This window comes from Marmota monax, unplaced genomic scaffold (genome assembly GCF_021218885.2).
Source record: "Marmota monax isolate L192 unplaced genomic scaffold, Marmota_monax_Labrador192_F-V1.1 WCK01_AAM20220418_F8-fsc00342, whole genome shotgun sequence".
NCBI classification, from domain to species: domain Eukaryota; kingdom Metazoa; phylum Chordata; class Mammalia; order Rodentia; family Sciuridae; genus Marmota; species Marmota monax.
This window is the reverse complement of record NW_026692007.1, coordinates 285,301-303,374: the sequence shown is the minus strand read 5'-3', so window position 1 is coordinate 303,374 and position 18,074 is coordinate 285,301. Positions and strand designations below refer to the sequence as shown.

The 18,074-nt window shown below is 44.6% G+C and overlaps 1 protein-coding gene across 1 annotated transcript in view; it reads right to left on the bottom strand.

Moving 5' to 3' along the window:
• LOC124097225 (checkpoint protein HUS1) overlaps positions 1–18,074 on the bottom strand; it is a 177,108-nt gene that overhangs the window by 106,847 nt on the left and 52,187 nt on the right. Inside the window, exons 20-26 of the mRNA XM_058582002.1 lie at positions 17,262–17,394; positions 13,033–13,239; positions 9,381–9,562; positions 6,477–6,698; positions 4,631–4,791; positions 1,901–2,269; positions 1,518–1,577 (exon numbers count right to left, since the gene is read on the bottom strand). Coding sequence (XP_058437985.1) covers positions 1,518–1,577; positions 1,901–2,269; positions 4,631–4,791; positions 6,477–6,698; positions 9,381–9,562; positions 13,033–13,239; positions 17,262–17,394 — 1,334 coding nt within the window. The remainder of the gene's footprint in view (positions 1–1,517; positions 1,578–1,900; positions 2,270–4,630; positions 4,792–6,476; positions 6,699–9,380; positions 9,563–13,032; positions 13,240–17,261; positions 17,395–18,074) is intronic.

The window sequence follows — 18,074 nt, the reverse complement described above, 5'->3', positions numbered from 1 at the left end:
AATAATGTCTTCAGCAAAAAAATATATTCAAGCAATGCACTTTGTTATTATGTAATTAGTGGCCTAATTACATGTTCCTTCCTTTATTTATTCAACAAATATTTATTATGGTCTACCAGGTCCAGGTCTAAGAACTAGAGATGGAGTGAACTAAACCAATAGAGTCCTTGTGATCTGGAATTTATAGCAAAAGAGTCAGAAAAAAAAAACAAGTAAATACATAGATAATGCAAATCAGCTAATGATAAGTGTGATAAAGAAAAATAAAACAGGATTTGCAGAGAAAGAGAGTGCAGGGAGTGGAAAAGTGGTGGGGAGCACCTCTCTAGAGTGGCTTCAGAACACAGGATGGAAGAAGCTCTTTGAAATCTGGAGGAGGAAGTTTCCATACTGAGTTAAAAACCACACTGTTATGGTGTGGTTTATTAATTGCCATGGGGAGGGTCTTCCAAGGGCAGTCAGAGGGAGACAATAAAGTGTGATGGTGGCCTATGAGATTGGGGTCATGCTAGGGGACACAGCCCACAGCCTCTGTCCTGTGTATGGTGGGAAGCCACTGGAGGGACTGTCTGGAGGTGACAGTGTGGCTTGTGGTGGGGAAAGAAATCTGTCTGCTATGCAGTGAAATGACCACATGCAGCAGGAACAGAAGCAGAGTGACACCAGGCCACATGATCTCACTCATCCAGCCATTCACTCCAGAAATAAATCACTCACTCACCATCCATCTATCTGTTCTGTCAACAAATAAATTGTCCACCTATTCACTGACAGATAAATCATTCTTGAATCCTCCATCTACTCATTAGACAGATTAATCAAGTGTTCACTCATCATCCGTTTATTTTCCTGACAGATAAATCATCTACTAATGGGTCATCCATTTACTTGATAGATAAATAAATCATTTTCTGGTCATCATTGGATAATACCCTTACTGGATGCTAATGTGCCGAGCACTGCAATAGCTCTGGAGACACTAGCAGAAGCTAGTCACGGAAGCTTTCTCTGAAGATCTCAGGGTAAAAGAGACTGAGAAAGAGATGATTAGACCAGTGCCCTCTGCATTAAACGGTTAGGAAGAAATATCCTTGGCTGGTGGGGGGTCATCATCAGACTGAGAAATGCTTCAGAGACTGGTAAATAGAGCAGATCTTCAGGGAAGATGCTTGGCAAGTAGGCAACTTGGGAGAGTGTGGGGGAGGCATTTTAGGCAGAGGACCCCCCTGACAGGGTCTGGGAGAGCTGGAATGCTCATCGTCAGGCCTGAGGCTACTGAGAGATTTTTGGAGCAGAATACAAGAAGTGCAGAAGGAGGTAAGCTAGAAGCAAAGTTTTGGGCCAACCAGTTCCAGGCAGAGGAGTTTAAACTTTCCCTCTGACTCTGGGAGCTCCAGGTGGCCTTGATGTAAGGGGGAAGCACATGAATCTAGCCTTCAAGAAAGGGTGTGGAGAAGAGATGGAGAACAGTGGGCCAGGATGCAGGTCCTACACGGAACAATCATAGAAGCAGTTACCTCTCTGTCTTCCTCTAGATGGCATTGCTTCTTGGATATCACTGTAATAGGCTTCAAAATCTATGAGACAAAATCACAATGTTTCACTTAAAGCCACAATTAACAAATAGTGGCTGTGAATCCAGCACTCTGTGATTCAAGGGCATTGTGCATGTGACTTCAAACCTGACCCACCAGATACACCCCTCCCAAGATAACCCTGGTGCCCAAATAAGGGGGACAACCTGCAGAGACGGATAACAAATAGTGGGTGTGAATCCAGCACTCTGTGATTCAAGGGCATTGTGCATGTGACTTCAAACCTGACCCACCAGATGCACCCTTCCCAAGATAACCCTGGTGCCTAAATAAGGGGGACAACCTGCAGAGATGGAGGTACTTGCCATCAAGGGCAGGTGAGGAGCTGGGTGGAGACCAGCTTCTCTCAGAGGGGCTCACAGTTGAGGCTCCTTCACCAAGGGACCCCAGCTCTGGACCCAGTGGCTCATCCTCAGAAGGATCCTCCCGGGCTGTGTTGTCACCAGAAGCAGGAATCTGGTGGCCACCCACAGTGGACTCTGTAGAGGTGCTTCTAGTGACTAAAAGGGCAAGCCGACCATGGATCATGGGTGAAGGCTCTCGTGAAGACAGCGTGGGTGATCCACTGGGATCTGTCATATTTGGCTCAGTGGTCAGAAGATTTGACTCTGATGACTTCAAAGTCGTTCCGAGTGCTGAGGCACCCAGCAGCCCCACAGTGCTACAAAAGGGAACTTAAACACACATATGACAGTGTTAAAATTCTGGACCAAATGGGAAAAATTAGCTTTTTAAAAGTCTGTAAATTTTGTAAGACTGCTCTGCTTTCAACAAGTCTGACGTGAATTCAAAGCCCGCACTTGAGAGATAAACCCATGGAACGTGGTTTTCATCAGATAGTCTGGAGACCAATTGCAGCAAACATGTAGGGGGGGATTTGCTTTCCCCAGGATCCATAGAGACTGAAAAGGAGCCTGCCAGATTCTCCACACTCTCTGTATTGGTTTTTCATGTATTATAGAAACAATTTGGGGAACATGGAATTTCTCCTAATCCTCACTCCCCTACCTGACAGTAAGGACAGAATATAACAATTCCAAAAATCATTGTTCAAATTTATGATGAAGAATCAGGAGCAAAGAAAAAAAATAGCCATGGGCATATAAATGAACTGTCAATCATGCTGTTGCTTTTGACTTTGGGGGAGCCAGGATCTTGAGACTCATCCATCTAGGGCAATGTTTCCTTTCCTGGAAATTTAACCTCTGGACATCCTCTGGCTTTGATTCCAGAAAATTAAACATACCCCAAAGAATTAAGGAATTCCTCTCCTGCAATGCAGGGCATGACTGCACTCAATGTCTTCATGTCCCCTTAGCCACTGAGGCCAGCTGTACTCAGAGTTCTACATTCAGAAGCTTTGTATTGCCCCATTGAACAGATTGTTTTTAAATGGCAGAAGGCCAATAGGGGTTTGGCAGGAGCTGTGCTGAAAGAGCTGGCTGCCAGCTCACAAACAAAGCTGCTCTGTTTGCCATGGGAACTGTCCCCCTGATCACAGTCATCACCACATGAGAACTCAGTCTTGATCCTGGTTCATACCTAAGTGTCCCACCCAAACTGCGAGCCAACCAGCCCAACACCCAGCATGTTCTTACACATTATTTTACTTAGTCTTATCACCACTCTGTGGAATAGTATGAGAAAGGACTTAAATGTGACAAGAATGATGTTAAAAAATTCTTTAATCCTAGGGCATTAGACCATAGTTTCCTAGGTCATTCTGACCCAGCACACATCTCATGTCTGCAGATTTCCCAACAACACAATGATAATCAATAACCCGGGTAAAAGCCCTTTCCTGTTTACTGCAATTCCTACTTGGAAGGTATGGCATCAGTGACTGACCATTAATCCACATGCTGTGTCTTTCTCATCAATTGCAACTTCTTTCTTCTGTTTTAACCTATAAAAACCCAGTCTCTTGGATATCATTTTATGAGCCCTTACTCTGGGCAACTAAAGTTGTGTGCTCTACCTTGGTGGCCATCCTCATTCTGCCTTGCATAAACTCTTTGTTCCCACACTCAGCATGCCTCAACTTGTCTTTTGGGCTGACAAGAAGGGTACCCATCTTTCAGTGAATCTTGGAGAGGAGGTTATAATCACCAGCTGGCAGTGCAGGAAAGAGGCTCAGAACCAGCCCTCACCATGCAGACTGTGTAGAACAGTCTGAAAGACTGTGTAGAAAAATCAGACTCAGTTTCTCGTACTATACTCTTACAACACAGATCACTTCAGTGATCCTAAATGGTGTGAGTTCTCCCCACTAACAAGAAAGCAAGCAGTTCTGAAGAAGACATCCACTTGTATTCCTCAATTCAGTTCAATTCTCACACTATGTAACTGGAGGTAACCTCAGACCTCACAGGTTAAGCCTCAAGACTGTGCCTATTTTGGGTGCCAATTGCGAGCCCGATGGTTTTACCTGTGCTTCTGACTAATCAGCTATAAATCAGGGGTTCCGATGACAACCTCATTACACAAGCATGACTGATTAAATCATTGGCCCTTGGTGACCAACTGGGGCTGAAACTCCCAACCTTGGCCATCCCACCTTGGTCTTTCTGAAGATCAACTCTCATCCTGAAGCTACCTGAGAGCTTCCAGTCATCAGTCACCTCATTAGCATACAAAAAGGCCCTATTACTTTGAGGATTCCAAGGATTTGGGGATTATGCCAGGGATGAGTTATATGCCAGGGATGCAGACTGAATATATACTTCACAATATCATAGGGACACAGTCCTCTGAAAGGTGAGTCACATCATGTGTCCTTTTCAATAGCTCACTGTGGCTTTAAAAAAATAAAACTGTCTCAGTGAATGCTGGGCATAGCCTTCTGTCACTTCCACAGGGTGCCTGAGTAGCAGTTGATTCCTTCCTTTCTTTTGGAGGGTGAAAACAAGAGGTGCTAGGGAAGCAGAAGCCATCAACCTGGCAAATCAGACATACTGGGTCAGACCAAACTCTTGGCAAACGCAAGACAACCCTGAGCTTTCTCCTCAGTCAGTAAAATAAAGCAAACATTTCACCTTCAATCCTGTTCTTTTCTGTTGCATTGACTAAGAAAAGATCCCAGGAATAAGAGAGATTTTGTATTTCTCCACAGTCCTCACACACAGCTTGGAGAGACAGTTCTTCATTCCAATTGACATAGATGTCTTTAAAATTGACCCAGGAGATGTGGATGAATCTGAAATATACAAATCAGTTTGATATTTTAGGAAAATGTATGGGCCCTTGGCTGCATGCGTTCGTGCTGGGAATGCCCAAACTGCCCAAGCTGTCTCTTCATCATGGAAACTCAAGTCCGTATGATGGAGCATATGGCATGTGACCAGCTGCGCCATACTGGACACATGATTTGATCTAACAGACCAGCAACACACTATAACCTGGCTCAGTTCAGAGAGGCTATGTGACTTTTTTGAGACCCATGGCCTTCATCTTGGGCTCTGGCCAAGCCCTCTATAAAGAACAGCCGATGCCTAAGTAATCTCCTCATCTCCTCAGCTCAGTCTTCAAAACCACCCTCATGCAGACCCACCAAACCATGCACCTTTGTGATTCTCACCTAGTCTCAGGAGCTCACAAAGAAAGATGCTGCCATCTGCCTTGGCTTTACCTCCTCTCTGTGCAGGGCCAATGGTGGTGGGATACCCCCACCCCACCACCGCCCCTTACCACACACAATTCCATATGTAACTCTACCCTCCACACAGCCCAGTGCCACCACAGCCACCTCCTGACAATTTCTCTAGTCTCTCTGCTGACCAGCACTTTGGAAAGCACATTTTGTGGACAGGGGTTCTTCCAGATGTTACCATAGGCTGGAGACTGTCAGGCCCTGTCAAACAGCTTTCTTTTCTGTAGGACTTGGCGAGCCTCTAAAGGTCCAGGAATGATAAAGACTAAGTGGTTTGCAGTGTTTCCCATGCAAACACCCCATGCACTGTGCCCCATTTCTCAGACCACAGCCTCAACATACAGCTCCCTATGCAGGAGATGAGAGGTGTCATGGTACAAAGGGCCGCACAGCTTCCTTGCAGGGAACCATGTCCAGCTTGTCCATGTGTGTGTTTGTGTGCCTGTGTATCCCTGTGTATACTTGTACACAGTGGTTCCCCCCCCATCCACAGTTTCACTTTCTACCTTTTCAGATACCTATGGCTACTGAAGCAAATGGAAAATTCCAGGATTAATTCATAAGGATTAAATTGTGCCATTCTGAGTGGTGTAGTAAAATTTTGTATCATCTCAAAGTGGTGGGCCCTGGGCAACACCTCCTTCTCACTTAGGTCTAATGACTCTTATTTCCAGAGGGGGAGGTCAGTGAACTGCTGTGCCCAGGCCCACCCTGGCCACTCAACTTGATCCTGGTACTGATGTTTGGGAGCTACACATGGACTATGGGTGATGCAGTGCTTTTGGGTTTTGGTCATAACATTTCTTTTCTTCTGCAACCTCTCATACTCTCAGATGGAACAACTGGGTTCATTCTTGGGATGAACCTGAGATGTATAGAAGGGTTAAACTGGGCTCCCCAAATGCCTACCTTGGGACTCAGATGGCTTTGCCTCCTCTGCCATCAGCCCCAAGAACTGGGACAGTCTCCTGTCTTAGAGGCATATTCTGAAACAGAGGGAACCCCCTGAGACCCTACCCAGAGATCCCTGCTGTGCTGGCATGCTTAGCCTATCAGGAGCTTCCCAGAGATCAGTCCCTAGCCCCTTCTTGACAATGCCTTCCTCCTCTTTAGCAGCATGATCCAACATGACTAAACCCCAAACTGCCTTCCATATGCATGGATTACTTTCCTGGTTACCAACACCAGCCAGGACCACTCAGCTCAGCTCAGCTCAGCTCCAAGTCACATACCTGAAGGCAAAAGCAAGACTGATGGAAAGGAACACCTCGGCCTTCGAAGAATTCCTGCCAGTGCTGGAAACCATCAGTGTCACGAGAAACTGGTCACAGCATTCGCTAAGCCATTTTGCTGTGAAGGAAATCGTGGGAGCCCCAGGGTCCAGTTGATGTGGAGTGGAATTGTCAAAGCAGGGCTGTCCAGGTGAGTTGGTAGCAGTGCAGGTCCAATGATACCTGTTGAACGGACAGTCATGGAACCTCTGATGTCGAGGGGACATGGGCATGGGGAAGAGATGACGTCCCCTTGTTCTTTTCCATCAGTGAGGTGTCAATCATTGGATTCTCAGACTAGCTCCTCCCACTCACTGATGTGTAACCCCAACTTCATCCCTGGGGACCTTCACTTTCCATACCAGCCTGGTAGCTGCTGCCACCCTTCCTGCACACAGTGACTCCCTCTGCTCACACTTCTGCTGCCTCAACATGCATCTACTACACAGCATGCTCCCCTCAAACAGTCTGCCAACACTGTATCTCATCCTTGTGACAATTTCACATGACATACAGGAATGCCATATTGACCCAAATTTAGGAAGAAAAATGCATTTCCAGAGGCCTCAGAGAACTGCCCTATTTCAGAGCTGGTGAAAGATGGGATAAGCAGATGGATGACTCTAGATATCTCTGCTCCAATCTCACCACCTTCCTGCAATGAAACTGTCATATTCAACAAGACAAATGTGTTTGCTTTATCAAGATCAAGCAAGCAGACAGCCAGCATCATCCCTAACCCTGAGCAGTCTCATTCCTGAGGGACAGCTAAACAAGCAGTTTGGCAGAGAAGAATCGCTGGCTTAGAAATGCATGGCTGGACGGTCCAGGACCAATCTGACGGTAGAGCTGTTTCTTCAGGTGCTACTTAAGTCTGAGCCATCATTGTGCTTTAAAGGTGGCTCTCCCTAGATGGTGTGAAGGTACCACATTCTAGACCTGTTTCCAAACCATATGAGGTGGCATTATGACAGCCCTTTAATCACCCCACAGGGTGGCAGCAACCTCTGACTTACATGCTGGGAAGAGCAAGTGAACCTGGGATCAGCTGGGCTATTCTGCACTCCCTGGAAGCAAATTCAGCACTTTTCAGCAGCCATGCACTGATCTCTTGTTTTCAGGCATGAACCTGGGTGCTGAGAGGTACAATGATAAACAAGACCCAGTTGGTCTCTTAGACCCAGGGTAGAGGTAGCTATAAGCACTTTGTCTCTTTGCCTGGAGCATGTACACAGATGGAATTTTCTTTTTTTTTTTTTTTAATTTTTAAGAGAGAGAGGGAGAGAGAGAGAGAGAATTTCTTAATATTTATTTCTTAGTTTTTCTTGGCGGACATAACATCTTTGTTTGTATGTGGTGCTGAGGATCAAACCCGGGCCGCACGCATGCTAGGCGAGCACGCTACCGCTTGAGCCACATCCCCAGCCCCACAGATGGAATTTTCAAATGGTGGGGTACTCAAGAGGATATGGAAGTTGGGGGAATGGGGTGGGGTGGGAGATGGTAATCTCTCTCTCCTCTTTTGGATTAAAAGAACACTGAATCCCACAACTGTAGTGTAGCAAACACATGCGGTTATCTCAGGGGTTAAGACAACAAATTATTTATAAAGTAGTAGTAGAGTAGGCACTGTGTGCCAGGCACAGGGGATATATTAAGGGAGAGCCCTGCCCTCTGGAGCTCATACTCAATGCAGGATGATAGCCACATAAGTGAAACCATAACAGAGAAAGCCAGGATTCATCATTTTAAATGGGCCTCACTGGGAAAGTGATGCTTGAGCATTCATTGAATCAAAGGAAGGAGGTGGTGGCAGACTCACCACTGAGAGAAGAGCCACAGAAGGAACCTGATTGCCAGGAGCTCAGGGAAGATTACGCTGGCTAGGAGTGAACTGCAGAGGAGTCGGGGGCAGTTGCAGCTGGAGCTAAAAGGACATGTCGGCCTCAGCTGAGGATGTTGATTTCTACTTGGAGTAAAAAGAGAGTTCTGGAAGATTAGAATAGTGAAGTGAGGGCACCTGACTTGTTCAAGAAGAATCCATCCTCTGCCTTGGAGAATCGGCTGCAGGGGGAGGATGGAGGCATGGAAGCTCTAAGGAGAGGCTGTCTCGAAGATGAGCTAAGGCCCTGGGGGTTCAGCACAATGAAGCAGAGAAGATATGTAGAGCTGGTGTTTCAGGTAAGGCTGACAAGATCTTGACAGAGGGAACATGAGGTGTGTGTGAGAGAGAAGTCAGAGAGAGAAAGAGGAGTCACTCAGCCAAAACCCTTAGCAGGGAGAATTGTTCCTCAAGTGGAGATGGGGAGACTGAATGTGAGGAAGTAGGAACTGTGTCTGAGAGGTCTCAAGGCACAGAAAAGGGGGTGCTGAAATGGGGCAGGGACATATAGCCTGGAGTGGTCCCTACTGAGGATGCATGTCTGCGGCTACTGGGCAGGGATGGGTCCAGGGAGGATGCATGTACAGGGATCATGGACAGACTCAAGTAGGAGACTGATTAGGTCCCCAAGTCAGGCTGCAGATGGCTATGGGGACAAGGCCTGTGTCGGGGCCTCCAATAGCAAGAGACCCCCACAGGGACATGTAGCACTCTCCTCTCCCACACAAGGCCTCTCACCACCCAGAAATTTTAATGAAAGGGTAATGGTTAGACATCACCTTCCAAAATCATATTTTAAATACCACCTTTAAAAGCTATTCACATTTCTCTCCCCTCTTTTCTAAATTATCTTATATTTTGATCTAAATAAAACAGTTTGGCTTATGAAAGCAGATGGACTTTCATTTCTTAAAAATGTTATACAGAATTCTCAAATGTTTGAAGGAGTCAGAGTCTGAGAGGAGCAAAGCTCCCCATCTCACCTGAGAGCAGCCCCCGGGTAGTCTGGGTCATAGGACTGGGATCCTTGGAGGATGATGGGGGTTGAGGTAGCCCTGGGGATGAAGAGGTGTGTGCCCTCCGAGATCACACTGACGGGTGCCCTGCTTTGCACTTCCACACCCACGCAGTAGTTGCTGTGCACCACGCTGCCCTGGATCTGAACCTAGGGGGTCAACAACAGGGGCGTATCACACAGGGTCAAAGCAGGTGCTGGCTGGATCTCTACACATGACACTAGAAAGGGAATAAGGGTGTGTGTATATGCATTCTTGGGTTCAGCTAAACCAGTCACTATTGTCAAAGTAAACCACCTACTATGCACCCATTGGAGACATGGCTGAAGGCGAGAGTATGAGCATTTTCCTATCAAGTCAGGTTTAATCTGCAAAGTTGCCTGGGCTTGTGAACATAGAACCTCAAATAGCAATATTCCATGTATGCCATTTTGTGACAATTCTCAAACCTCTTCTGTTAACATTTTTCTGACTTTCATCCAAATGTGTAATGGACTTTAAGAACTGTAAATGAAATTTCAGACAAGTGCTTTTTTTGTTTGTTTTAGTACTAGGGATTAAACCCAAGAATGCTTTACCACCGAGTTACATCTCCAATACTTTTTATTTTTTATTTTGAAACAGGGTCTTGCTAAGTTGCTTAGGGCCTCAATAAGTGGTTGAGGCTGGCTTTGAACTTGTGATTCTCCTGCCTTACCCTCCCTAGCCACTGGAATTACAGGCATGTGCCACCATGCCTGTGTCAGACAAATACTTCTAAATTTAGAAAACATAAAACAATTTATAAATAAGGCATTCAAAACATTCTTTTAAAATTTTGATGGTAAGCTGTGAGCAGTGTTTGAAAAGATATAGTCTAACCCTTGCTGTACTTTTCCCTGGACTTGGACTCATCCCTTCTGGATTTTCCTCCTACAAATGCACCCTGCTGGTCAGGCGCCTGAGTATAACCAGAGATAGCATAATGACCACATGATCAAAACTATGATTTACATCCCCAACCTGTATTTACTCAGTTCCTCCAGCACCAAGGAAGCCCTGAGAAGGCTCCAAGCCTGTGAGCTCAATGTGGGAGGTGCTGGAAGGTGCAGAGGTGGGAGAAGCTCAGAGCCTGAGGGTCTGATCACAAATATAACATCCAGATGAGAGCAGAGATGGAAAAGCAATCAATTAGAAGGCAGAGGCAGGACAGGAGGCTGCTGGAGGGTAAAGACATAGCTAAGGAACAAATGTACCAATAGATGTTGATGTCAGAGCATGGACCCAGCCCTGACCCCTCACATGGCCAGCAGGGTTCTTATAAGCCAGTTGGTCAGAACCCTGGGCTGGACATGCCAGGCTTCAATTCCTGCCTTATTAGCAGTTTTACCCCATCTCCCTTGCTGTACCCCCACTCTCATGAAGCTGGTGGATGGAAAGAGAATCCCTTGGATACACTGCCAACTGATTTCCTGGTTGGAAGGAGGATTTTTCCAAAATCCTCCTGATTTCCTGGTCACAAACAGACCTAAAGAATGGTGATGACACTGGTACTTAAGGTCTGCAGAGTAGATAAACAGCAGTATGAGGTATCTTCTGGAGGCTGATCATAGCCCATCTAGGGAGCATCCTCCCACCCACTCATGCCTCCACCAGGGCACCAAGATTGCTAGAGGACAGCTCCCTCAGTGACCTCACAGGACCCTGCCTCTGGACTACTTCAGGTTGACTTCAATCTTCCACCAAGAATCTGCTTCCACCAAGGCCAGTGCCTAAGATACCCCATGTTTAGCCACAGGCACAGAAAATCTTCTTGTTCTTGTCTGTGACAATGAACAGTACAGGTTACAAATTGAGATAAACCAAGCAGCCTGAATCAGGAGCACATACCATTTTCTAGAATATACCTACTAAAACATTTCCAGTATTTGAAAATTAAGCTTAAGAAAAAGAAATAACATGAATACTCATGGTGCTTTTTATATTGCACAGAAATACCAAAAACCTTGCCTCCTTTTTGAGCCTCTTTACTCAGAGGCTCTGAAGATGTGGCTTTCTGGCATAGCTCTCTCCATCTGCACTCCCGCCAATTGGGGGCTGTGCTCCCTGTCCTCTGCTCGCTCTCCTCTGGCTAGATGGCTGTATCCAGCTCCACCTTAGCTACCACCCACTTTCCATTCTGTTGTCTTGACAGACATGGCGCCTGAATACTCTCCAGAAATGTCAAGCTCAACCTCTTAACATTGAAGTCACAATCCACCCCAGGTCTCTGGTCATCTTCAGAAGACCCCCCACTGAAGCCCATTTTTAGACCTTCCCACCATTCTGCCTACAAGCCCCACCTGCTTCAGCATGATCATCCCCCTCCCCATGCATGTGACTCACATTAGGGGGCATTTTCCGACAATTGATGATCCTGGTCAACAAAGATGTGGCTGAGGGTTCAGGGCTGCTCCTCCCTCAGAGTTTCCCATCACTGTTTAGACATGAATCATATCTTCTGTAGCTTGTTGGGGTCCGTCTATCTCCCCCAATACATCATGTGCCCAAGTAGGCAAAGACCTTATTTCTCTTTGCATCCCTTCCCAGCACCTATTTCAGCCCCTAAGTATTTCTTGACTTGGCTTTTAGAACACTCACCCAGAAACCCATCCTTCAATCAGTTTCCGATTCTCTCTCGTTAATACTTCTAGAGAAGAACATGCATCCTGCTCAGAAACATTGTTTTTTCTTATGACCTGTAGCTAACAGAGTTCCTCACGGTGTGGTCTGTGGCCCTCTGTCACTCGGCCAATCATGGTGTGTCTAGTTCTCACTGAGATAAGTACAGGATCAAGAGGAAGCATGTGAGGGCTCCATTCATGACACCCAGCACAGATCCAGTGGGATCCCTTCCTTGATTGCTCTTGAGGCTAGTGTGTGTGTCCAGGGACCCTGTGGTGAGCTGTCTGTGGCCTGCGCTGGGACCAAGGCTCAACAGGACTATGCACCCCACAGAGTGAAAGAACACCATTCCTCTACTGCAGAGATTTTTGGGTTCCCAGTCTGGTATCAAGGAGCATCTCCTCAAGTCTGGCCTTCCCATCTAACTACAGTCTGACAGCTATTGCGCACTATGCCTGGCCAAGCTGCTCCCCACACCCCACTTTCTACGCCTGTGCACCAACTGTTTTCAGGACCCTTCTTTCATGGAGCCCACTCTTGTAATGGCAATGACTCCTTCTTCTAATCCACACATTTTCACCATTTTCCTAGCCAAAAATACACTGAGCACTGGGTGAGGGCCAAAGTTCCAGGTGGTCACTGTGGATATCGTTCTCATGGCCCTGCCCTCTGGTGGTGGTCCTCCCGCCTTTTCTGGGTGACTAACTCCTACATGGCCAAGTCAAATATTCTTCTGGTGCACAGGAAGGTTTAGTTAAATAAACTAGAAGGAGTTTTTCATTGATTATGTTAGCATTTGAACATACATTCTTTGGGGAGACTTGAACATTTCTTCCAAAATCCTACCCACGCTCTTAACAACCCCCATTTGTTGGTAGAACAGATTTAGGATTACAAATGCTGAGCTCTTACTCCAACACAGAGTGGAAAGCATTGGTTTCAATGAACTGGCAATGGCACCAGGCAGTGAGCTCACCTTGGCGATGGCAGTATAGTTCCCGCATGCCAGCGTGTAGCTTGGGAGAACGATAGTTTGTCTGTGGACATTGATGGCAGCAGGGAGGAGGACCAGGGACCCATCAGAGTCCATAAAGCTCCAGGTGTAAGAAAGACCTTGAGAAATGTCACAGAGGACAGCAGCTTCAAATGTGACTCCCAGTCTCAGGGGCTGAGACCTCCATATCTAAGTATTGACAAGAGAAGACATCCATCATATCTAATGACACAGTAAATTCTAGAAACTCATTCTCTCAAATCCCCAATTATTTTGTTTATGAATCACAGGGTGGAATCTAGGGCTGGACTTGAGACAGCACCAGAGCAAATACTGCCTCTATTTCATAGAGAAAAGTAAAAAGTACAAATAGAAAAATAAGAAGAATAAGTATTTTTTCCTTACATATTCCTACTGGGAAAAAAAAGAGAACTTTTGAAGCATGAAATTAAGGGGAAAATATAAAAGGAGAAGTAACTAGATTTCATTACATAAAAATTCTGAACTTCTGAATGTCAAAAATATAAAATTCAGAAAAACAATAGAACAAAAAAGAAAATTGTTTGCAACATTTTTGAGAGGTATTTGTTTTCTCTATTTTTTTAATTTGCTGAAATATTCTAAAGTCATTATGAGAAATCATGACATTTAAACCTTTAAGTACTCAATATATATCTCTAAAACCTGAGTGTTTTCTCAGACACAAAGCTAGTATCTCACCTTAACAATTAAGAAGGAATTTTTTAAACAATTTAAAACATAGTCCATAATCAAATATTTCTTATTATTTCTAAAACACATTGTTTTGCAACTGTTTGGGGATGCACAGACGTTCTTTTGTTTAAAAAAAAAAGCAGGGGGAGGAGAAAAAAAGTTTTTTTCATCTGCTAGAACTATAAGGTTTCTTAAACTATGGTTTATTAGGGAAAGCAAGAATAAATGCCTAATTCTTTATCTTATTTATCACATTCAGAATAAGAGACTGGGTCACTGGCTACTTCTAATGGTGAGTAGTGAGCTGTGTGTCTGCCTGTTTCGTGGGGAGAGAGAAGCTGCTCTCTCTCTTTTAACATCATTGATTTTTTTTTTAAATTAATATTATTAATTCAATTGTGGACATCTTTTAGATGCTGGCAGTAGCATATTTGGGACCTGGGGGACTCTCTTTGAACTGGCTCTGGTGGCCTTTGATATGATCTCACTGGTCTTTGAAAGTGATGGGTTTGTTGCACTATTCTTTCTACTTTTATTCATGCTTAAACATTTCTAAAATAAAAAATTTTAATGTGAACAGTAGTTAATAAAAATATAAAAACATATTTGGTAACATTTATAAGCTAAAAACACCAATAATACAAGAGGAATCTTAGTGACTATCCATCCATAGTCCGGATCTTGCCTTCCGGATCTTGCCAGATCTGTCCTTCCCAAGCAACCCCCCACCCCCACCCACCCGCCTGCCCCTTCCTGGACACTGTGGGCCTAACCTTATTCCTTACTCCCAGAGTGTGGAGAAGCAATCCAGGCTAGGGGACCTTGACATGGGAAGTCCATGCTGGGTGCAAGGGCTCCCCCAAGAGGATAATTTTTACCTGAATATTCCATGAAAATTGGAAAGGTTAAAAACTTATAGAGAGTCGAGAAATGGGAATTTAAGAAATATTGGTGATCCTTATAAACGGGATTTTACCTTTAGCATTACCTAATGGCTTTAGTTATTATTTAAATTAATTCTCAATTATTTTTTGTTGCTTCTGCTATGAATTATGGTGTCATTCTAGAACTTGCCACAAAACTGTCCAGATTCACATAGGCTATAGCAAATTTTAATACTTAGATGCCAATTTTCAACATATTAATAACAAACATTAAAAACATATAATCCTCATGGAGTTACAAGCAAGTCCTTACACACCAACATGTGAGAGCATGGGAAGATTCCAGCATGGTCCTTCTGAAGGTGCTCTGTCTTTCAGCTCTGAGACATGTAGGGATTATTGCTATGGAAATGCCATGGACAGACAGAAGGAGGTTGGCACAGAACATCATTGCCAAGGCATGTGTACTGATAGAAAATGGAAATAACCAATATTTCATAATGAAGACACTGTTAATGATATATAATTTGTGTGAAAGACTTAACATTATGCTGCCTTTAAAATCATGTAATCAAGATGCTTTTTTATTGTACTAGGGATTTTTTAAAATTTTTTTTAGTTGTAGGTGGACACAATACCTTTATTCTATTTTTATGTGGTGCTGAGGATTGAACCCAGTGCCTTCCACATGGGAGGTGAGCACTCTACCACTGAGCTACAGCCTTAGCCCTGTACTGGGGATTTAACTCAGGGGCACTTGACCATGAGCCATCCCCAGCCCTATATTGTATTGAATTTAGAAACAAGGTCTCATTGAATTGCTTAGTGCCTTGCTTTTGCTGAGGCTGGCTTTGAACTTGAGATCTGCCGTAGTCTGGCTGGGCACAAAATAACCGAGCTGCTGCAAAGCCTTGTAGGTCCAAACAGCCAACTCTTTATTCCCCAACTCTCTCCAGCACTCTACACACACTTCCCAGGAATACACCCCCTCCACAGGGCTCCAAAGTAGCGGGCGCCTGAGGCAGCAGGATCCGCCCTAATCCCTGAGCTGCCCTAGGGTCACCAGGGTCACCTTTCAACTATTCCCTCTAGCAAAATGCCAGGTGTCATTCGACTAAACTGTGGCTCTCAACAGAGATCCTCTTGCCTCAGCCTCCCAAATTGCTGGGATTACAGGTGTATGCCATCATGCCCAGCTCAAGATTCCTTAATAAGAGAAAGTAATCACATGATAACCCACCAGTGAACCCAATTTTATCATAATCACACACACTCACAAACACATATAAAAAGCTCCACATAAATTTGCTATAGCCCATGTGAACCTGGACACTCTCCATATATAAAAAGGCTTAGAAAAATACTGAATATAAATATAAATACATCAGATGATGATGAATGGTAGCTATGTTCTGCAGGATGGAATTAAGGTGATTTCATTTTTTTCTTTATACTTTAAGTGTACAAAATAAACTATAAAGAAAACGGAGTTATTAGTATTGTTTTCTTTGTTTTACAGATAAGAAAATGTTTTAAAAGATTTGAAAAACCAGAATAATTAATATGTACAATTTTTTTATGTGTAGGTCACAAATTAAAAAAAAAGAAAGCAGTGTGTCCCATGGCTTGGCTTCAGACCAGAACCAGGGTTCACTCCAGATCCTCTGGCCTGGGACTTGTGCTCTACCCAGGTGTTATTTAGTTATTTAGTTATTATTTAAATTACTTCTCAGTTATTTTTTGTTGCTTCTACTATGAATTATATTAATTTACTCAAGTCCCCTGGACTTTTGGTCTGTCTCCCACCCCAGATAATATGAGCACCCAGTACATAAAGCTGCCTGACAGTGTTGGTGTGTGCTGGCCTGGAGGGTGGGCAGGGGTCTAGCCTGGAAAGCTTTGGATTTCCTGAGCAGACGCAGGCCTGCCCCAGCCAATGGCAAGTGCTGCTAACTCCACTGCACCCTCTGGGAGTGCTGGGGCCTATGCTGCAACAGGCCTTTCTGCTTGTCACAGAAAACGTTTTGGCAAATGCTCAGTCATGGATTTTAATTCCCACGTATAATCTGAGCACCTTTGCCCCAAGATGTAAAATTTGCTTTAAATCAAAGACCTCAAAGGAATGCAAGAAATTAAAAAAAAAAAAAAAAAAAGAAAAAGAAAGGAAAAAACCCCACTATTTTTCCTAACCTGTAGGTGGTGCTCAACAATTGATCATTTCTTTTCATTTTGGTGTTAAATTTTCCTTTCTCCTGAAAATGCTACAGTTCTCTGCATAATCAAAAAAAGAAAGAAAAAGAAAAAAAAATCTCCTCAAAGCAAGCTGTGCTGAATGCCAGTGTCATATAGGCAAATAAAGGACTTATTCACATACCAGAAATCAGGCTTTCCCTTCCCGTTAGGCTTGGGGTGGGCTTTGTCCCCCACAGGACTGGCCCACCTCTCCAAAGTCCTGACAGTGGTTCTTTTGTGTAAAATGTAGCAGTCTAGACTCCACAAAGCCTCCTTCATTCTGCAAAGGGCTGGCTGATCCTGACACCGCTCCAACAGTGTGGAGCGGTGCTGGCAGTGTGGCAGCACAGCTGGGAAGGACTCCTCAGACCCTGGTCCTACCTGGACCCGCCCAGGTCCCGTGTTCTTCACTGGGGGTGGCTGGCAGGGTTCACGCACAATGAAAAGCTGCTTTCTTAGGGTGGCAGAGCTGACATTGTTGAAGACAAGGACCTCCACTATAAATTCTCCCTCCCTGGAAGGGCAGAAAGTAAATAAATAAGATCAAAGTTGCCATACATCAGGCTTATCCACTGTTCACAAACATCCTAGATCTTCATAGTTATAGTATTTGATGGCAAGTCATCCCAAGGAGTAGGGACAGAAGAGATACAGGTTGATATTCACAGAGGTTATTCATTATCTAATGTGATGGATCAGCTGTCCACCTAGTGGTCAAGCCTAGTGCCCAACCCCAAACTGCTGTCACACATTCCAAACAAAACAGCACAGCCAGGTGAGGACCTGCTACTCCAAGCAGCCTTTTCTGTTGACCAGAGAGACACACACGGTTATTCCTTATATGACAAGTGCAATGGACCTAATCAGCAGGGTCTTTCTGTTTTAGTCTATTTCAGGGGTAAGGTTTCCTGAAAAAACTCCTAAAGTCCTGAAAACAGAATAGGTCCTCAACATGGACCTGAATCCAGTTCCAGGAGAGGCTGGAGGGTCTCAGCTATGAAGGATGCGGCACAGGAGGAGTATGTGAACAGGCAACACTGGACCCAGCAGGTTGCATTTCATTAAGGAAAAGTATGTTGATTTGGTAAATGATGCATAAGGGATTATCATTCAAAACTTTTGAATTGGAAACAGAAAAATAGTCCCATCATAATACCACAAATTTGAGTTTCCAGGGACCAGAATGTCACTTGC